We start from the raw sequence: 7,008 nt of genomic DNA, 5'->3' as shown, positions 1-7,008 counted from the left end.
CCCAATAGACTGTGTCTCTGCTCCTTCGATCGCCCGATCGCCCAATCGCCGATATCGCTCATTTCCATATCGCATTTGTAACGACCCTTTGTATTGTTGCAATCCACCGATCGCCAATCACTGATTGCCGATATCAGCGCATCGCATATTGCTATCGCAACAGCCTCGGGGGTCTTCCCTTTGACTGTGCCGATCGCCGATTCGCCGGTCGCAATCGCTCTATCGGCTCGCCCGGGTTCCGATGTCGCGCGAAGGCCTTCCTCCAATGCGATATATCGGAGATCGCTATCGGGGAGCCATTAAGGCCTACTACTCCACACTTTGAACCTTTCCGATGCGATTTCCTTAAGGAACACATATAAAGCCTTAAGCCCATTTTCATAAGGATCTGCCTCCTTTTCTAAGGATAATGGGCAATCTCCTTTTTGCAACAACTTCTTCATCCGAAGTCCATTTTTGCCCATTCAAATTGCATTAGATTCAGATTGAAGAGATCTATGCAATGAGACTATTTCCAGAAGCATCCTTTGACTTTCATTTTTCCTCTGTGAGGAAAATTCATAGACATAGAAGTCTATGTTAGATCCATTTTGGATCACATATGGTTTGGATATATCAATTTTAGTGATGACACCTTTTGTTCTAAGGGTTTTTACACTATGAAGACCCTCCTATTGCACCCCAATGGCTTCATGGATTTGCCTACCTTCCAAAAGGCCAAATTGCTCGTTGGAAATAATACGAGACAAGACCAACTTTAACCAATTGACAATAACCTTAGAAATGACCTTATAGAGATAGTTGCATGAGAAGATTGGGCGAAAATCCTCAAAAGTATAAGGCTTGTCAACTTTGGGGATGAGAGCAATAAAGGTCGAGTTGAAAGCCACCAAAACTTTACCTTCCCTTTTGGACTCTTTTACCACTTCAAGTAAATCCATCCCAATGATATCAAAGAAACTCACAAAAAATTCCACACGCCACCCAACAAGCCTTGGGATTTTGTCTTTTTGAAAGTTGACCAAAACAACTTTCAACTCTTCTTGAGAGACCTCCTCCTCCATATCCCTATTCACTTCCTCATTTACAAAACTGGGAAAACTTTGAGCCACCCTGATTACTTCTGCAATATTTATCCTGGCAAGCTCTTGAAAGAGAGATTGAAAGTGATCTCTTGCCATAGAGGCAAGGCCCTCAAAATTTGAGACTTGTCTACCATTCACATAAAGTTTATTTATGTATTATCTCAATAAATTTATAGCTTTATAGCTTTATAATTTAGCACAAATAAATTTACCATTTCAAATTTACCATTTTTTTCATAACTTAAATAAAAATTACTAAAAAATACATTAAAAAAATTAAACTATTTAAATAACCACGTTTTTGTCTTTTTAATTGGAGTTGCCAATAAAATAATATATAAAATTGTGATTTTTGTTATTTAAAATATTTTTTTGGATAGTATAAATTATACAATTCAAATTTAACATTCCAAAAAATCATTGCCAAATTTTAGATAAAATCAATTTAGAAATTTATCTCGAAAAAATAGAACACGCCCAATAGTTAAAGCATGCTATTTAAATATTTAAATATTTAAATTTTTAATTTTTTTATAAATATTTTAATATGTTAAATTTTTTAAATAATTTTATACAAAAATTAATGTCTTCTGTTCTAAAAGTTTATATATTCACTAGACAAGTACAAATATGTGTACTAACCAAAGCTTTATTATGCTACAATATTGATAAATTCCAAGCGAAATAAAAAAACTCTAAATTAACTAAAACCTTTAAGAGAATGTTGAAATATCAATAATAACTAGAAACACAAAAATTAGTAGGTTATAAAACTACTCTCAATACAAACCAAATCTTCATATTCTTCTACCCCAAACAATTTTTTTTTAATCTTAAATAATTATAATAAATATTTTTTATTTTATTTAATGTTTTTTCCCATACTCCATTATATAATTTTGGAAATGCATTTTAACCCCATCATAATGAAATGAATTTTTGATCGACTAATAAAAATATAATTTCGAAATAATTACGTTCAACCTTCATCACTAAACCACCATGAAAGTGAAACGAACCTTGACTCTACAAACAACCTGTGGGACTGTCCCACAGATTTAGACTATATGGCACAGAAAAACATTTAAATATTCTGATTAAAAAATCAAAACAGTTTCAACTTCCACGATAGGAATTCCTGGATTGTTCCGGACCTGAAAAGAAGTATTTGTAATCTTCCCCGCACTTCACTTATATAATAAAAATGTCAGAGGAAATGAGGTTTTAATTGCCTTCTACCCCCGTAATTATTATTTATTTCCCTCCCAGGGCAGTTCACCCCACCTTCACAGGATAAGTCCCGTCGTCCCAGCCGAGGCATATCAGAGGTACAAGAACCCAACTTCTACATAAGCCAAAGGGAGTTACAGGGTTCGAACACGCGATCCATAATACGTTGGGAACGATTCAGGTTATCGATCTCCTGCCCAGTGGATTAATCAGAAGATATCCTTCTCAAGGCAAGTTTAAATCATCTGAAGCTAACCCTTTTGATTTACCCACAAAAATGCGTGATTCGAATTCTTCACTATTTATATTATGTTTTATTTAGTCTGAATTTGAGTCGCTGGAGAATTATTTCAGACGGGAACGAATAAACAATTAGGGCCAGTCTTAGGCGCGGATAAAATTCCAGATTTGGGGCTTTTCTTTTATAATTTAGAAACCATTCTGAAATTCTCTCTTGTGAGGGCTGGCTTGACCTAGCCTTTCGCCTTTATGGATAAATTACAGAATGAATTCATTTTTGCTCTTTTGGTTAACGAATAACTCCATCAGGTTCAAGTCTCCTTAGCTTGGCATGATTTCCCTTGTGCTGCGCTTGTGCTAATGGTAATGTTCGTGCCTGGATGCATTAATTGCCATGTTCCTGGATTGGCAATAATTCCCTCTTGTCATGTCTGGCTTGACCTAGCCTTTTGCCTGTATGGATAAATTACAGAATGAATTCGTTTTGCTCTTTTGGTTAATGAATAACTCCACCACGTTCAAGTCTCCTTTGCTTGACATGTTTTCCCTTGGGTCGCTTGTGCTAATGCTAGTGCTCTTGCCTGGATATTTTAATTGCAACGTTCTCGGATTGGGGATGTGGGAACATGTCCCATTGGTATAGATAGAAACGTTAAAAAATGATTTCTTTTTTGGTCAGGGTTAATTACTGTCTCTCTCTTTAAACATTTGTGCAACGATGCACGATAACAAAACCGGCTATACAGTTGGTTCACGGTATCCATGGGCCATCAAGGCCACTGGGTCTTTCACCTAGTCTTGGCTGCTGCTGCAGTTTGTGGAAAACGTACACGCCAGGAATTGAACCTGGACCATTCCTACAGGAAGTATTCGTGATAGACGGTTACTATGTTTTTCACTGTACCATTTTGAGTCTCACTGGTCACCGGGAGTCCTGTGAGCAAAAACATAAGCGGATAAGTGCAATGATAAATATTTTATGAGTGGACAGTGCTGACCTTAGAACATGGGTTCCTCATAACCAGAGTCGCATTTGAGCCTTTAGCTTTGCCGGTTCCAAATCAAAATCAAAATTTTCGGATAGTTTTGAATCCATGTAGGGATAAGAGTTGGACTGAAATTGAAGTGGATAAACATTATGATTGATTTTTTAATTGAATTGAAATGGAGAACGCTTCAAGAGGAGCCATCTGAGATCCATAATCCTGAAAACCTAAGGCCATGACCTGAACCTGGTACACTATTCGTGGGTATTCATCTGGAGGGGCATAAGACCACCTTGCACAAGAATCCTGAAAACCTAAGGACATTTCAGGAGGGGCATGAGGCCACGTTGCGTGACTCAACAGCCATGATGGTTCCACCACCTTTGCCCAGCCTTGCAGAGCTGAACCTGCCACTTTTGTGAGTTTTGAACCATGTTTGAGTCTAAGACAATAAGCACTTTCATCAAGCTGTTTAACCTCTTGTGGCTATTTTTGACTTGAAATGGGTGAACATTCTGATCAGATTTCTCAACTCTATGCTGCTTATTTTTCTTTCCTAGCTATTGAAAAAACTGTTCTTTTGTTGTCAGGTGGTTTATCTCAATGCCTAAAGAAAAAAGTAATCGGGTACAGGCATCCAGAAAATCTAGAGCATTAGCTCCTTACCCTGACACCAGGGGGTCACAAGTAAATTCCTCTGATTCAGGAAGACCTTTGTTAAAGAAGGATTGGGAAGATGCTGTCTGCCCCATATGTATGAATCCCCCACATAATGCCGTTCTTCTCTTGTGTTCGTCCTATGAGAAAGGTTGTCGTCCTTATATGTGTGATACGAGCTATAGGCACTCGAATTGCCTTGATCAATTCAAGAAAATGAGTGCCGCATTTCATGCAACATTACCTGGTTCAGATGATGCAGATGAAAGCTCTCCCTCAAATCAAGAATCTGTAAGCAATTCAGGATCTGATGACATAATGTCAGATACAGTATCAGGAACTGAAAACATATCCGGGGAAGAAGATATCCAACATAATGCAGGTGTGGAGCTGGATAGACATGAAAGATCAAAAATGACTTGTCCACTTTGCAGAGGACAAGTGAAAGGTTCGACAGTTGTTCAGGAAGCACGAAGATATTTAGATACAAAGACAAGGAGCTGTGCACAGGAATCCTGTCCATTTTCAGGGAATTATGCACAGTTGCGAAGGCATGCAAGAATTGATCATCCATGTGCACAACCGACAAAAGTAGACCCTGTTCGGCGGAGAAACTGGCAAAGATTAGAACAAGAAAGTAATATTGGTGACGTTCTTAGCACTATTCGATCGACAATGCCTGGTGCCTTGGTATTTGGGGACTATGTCATTGAGAATGGCAATATTGATAATGGATTCAATGACGGTGATTTTTCTGCTGATGAAGGTGACTGGTGGTCTTTTCTACTTCTTGTCCAGTATCTGGATCCCCATGCTCGGATTACAGTCAGAAGAACTATATCTTCCCAAGATCACAACAGGTTGGGGCAGGCCTTAACTTTGAGTGAAGAGGATTCTGGAGCTGGTAATGATGTTACTGCCGAGGATGATATCTCCGGGGGTAATGCGAGAGGACCTATAAGGTTTGCTAGAAGTCGGTTTACAAGGTTCTCGAACAGGAGGCACAGAGGTCAACATTGACTTAATATTGGAAAATTTGGGTTTTTTTTTTTTTCTCAGTCACGCCCTACTATTTTCAAGCAGAGGTATTTTCATGGATTACGGAGTCTAATTCAAATGAAGCACCGCTTTGAGTTATATATATTTTGAGTACTTACAAAATGTTCTGATCATCCTGCAGACTGAACGATAGCTGTGAACGACCAGCACACACGATAAGGATGGAGTTTTTGCAAGGTTCACTGAGCTAGCATTAGCACTAAAAATGCTACGCTTTCCTGTTCTCACTCAAACGGGAATTGGGAGGGGAAATATGTGTTATTTTGATTTATATGGTAATGAAGAGAGCATTCAAAAGATTTTGTAGAACCTATAAAATCGATGTTTATATCTGTAATTGGAACGGTCATAATTGTTTCTCTTCAAAAATAATCTGTATTGTTCATATTTCCCTTTCCACCTTTACAGTGGGTTTTTAATGTTGATAATTTTGCTTCAAGTATTATCATGCCTTGCAAAGTTATGGTAGTTACATGATACATCTGGATTTTTCTTTTACAGATTTTAAACAGTTTGACCGGTTATTCTTAATGGGCAAGTGTTGGGTTCGAAACTTATCAGCCTTCTCTTTATTCCGTTTATGGGCATATATTTTCTCTTTATTCCGTTTATGGGCATATATTTTGACATTTCTGACCGTTTGATGTTCAGGGTTGCAAAAAATTGAAATGAAACCAATGTGCCAATTGTATTCAGAAAATCTCCTCATTGTTTATCGTGTATGGTTTCAGCACTTGCGTACGTTCTGGATTTAAGTGTATTGAATTGCAATTGCAGATTCTTTCCATTCCATTATGCATGACACTTGAGACATGCTCTATGCACTAGAATGCGTATTGTGAAATGTGCATGGCATTTGAAATATGTACTAGAATATGTATAATCAAATGTATCATGTAGGCATGGTATTTGGAAGAGAGCATGAGCTGGTTATTTGATGATTTTTAAAATTTGAATATTACAAAATTTGAGGTTAAGGCTGTTTACATTACTTTAACCGATGCATAACAAGGATGCTGTCATCACTACGGGGTACCTTTTAACCCTTTTGACAGAGAAGGTCCACAAGGTGGTCACTGAACCTGGCAAAAGTGATCAGACGAGCTGTAAAAAGGATTGAACAGCAATGTAGTACACCACTCGTGGAGTTGCAGATACGGTCAATCGAAATAAAATTGAAACCACCACTCGTGAAGTTGCGGAGACAGATTTTCTGAAGTGGTCATATAATACGGTCAATCCAAATAAAATTGAAACTACTCGTGAAGTTGCAGAGACAGATTTTCTTCATTGGTTATATAATACGGTCAATCCAAATAAAGTTGAAACTTACAATGATAAGTCAGTACTTGCTATAGAATTGTTCGTCCCCAGTTACCTCTTGGCCCCAACCCGCCAATTGTAGGAAGAGAGTAGAAGCTACAATCTGTGGCCAGCTAGGTCATATGTAGCTGAGAAAAATCAATGATGTCTTTATACTGTCACAAAGATGAGCAAACAGGATAATTTTTTGCACAAATCATGCAGGTTGAGGTGATTCACATTGTAGCCTGCCAACTTTATAGCAGAGACTAGGTGGGGTGAGGCAAATAATATATTAAATATTAAACATAAAACGGTGGGGACACTAGGTTAGGGTGGGGAAATAAGGGAGAACATAAAAAATGTGTTTTATGTTTTCGACCAGCTGCTGTTAGTACTGAAAATGTGTTTGGAACTTGGTATCAATACGTCAGAGGATAGGGGACTCC

General features: G+C 37.9%; 1 protein-coding gene across 2 annotated transcripts; it reads left to right on the top strand.

The window, feature by feature from the left end:
• The first annotated feature begins 2,217 nt into the window (after window positions 1-2,217).
• Window positions 2,218-5,702, top strand: LOC149257386 (uncharacterized). 2 transcript variants are annotated; one of them, XM_089414220.1, is made up of 3 exons: window positions 2,218-2,545; window positions 4,132-5,207; window positions 5,379-5,702. In XM_089414220.1, the coding sequence occupies exons 2-3, from the start codon at window positions 4,145-4,147 to the stop codon at window positions 5,381-5,383; spliced, it is 1,068 nt and encodes a 355-aa protein (XP_089270346.1). In that variant the 5' UTR covers window positions 2,218-2,545; window positions 4,132-4,144; the 3' UTR covers window positions 5,384-5,702. The 2 variants fall into 2 exon arrangements, 1 of the variants encoding a protein (XP_089270346.1); XR_016256741.1 differs by having other exon boundaries at window positions 2,220-2,545; window positions 4,132-5,283.
• Window positions 5,703-7,008: the final 1,306 nt, after the last annotated feature.

Source organism: Pinus tabuliformis, chromosome 6 (genome assembly GCF_031772625.1).
Source record: "Pinus tabuliformis cultivar Carrire ecotype Pingquan chromosome 6, CPIR1, whole genome shotgun sequence".
NCBI lineage: Eukaryota > Viridiplantae > Streptophyta > Pinopsida > Pinales > Pinaceae > Pinus > Pinus tabuliformis.
This window is presented reverse-complemented; position numbering and strand designations above follow the sequence as displayed.

What these genes read in the sequence shown, in the direction of transcription:
- LOC149257386 (XM_089414220.1), top strand. Translation starts at nt 4,145, where the DNA reads ATGCCTAAAGAAAAAAGTAATCGGGTACAGGCATCCAGAAAATCTAGA.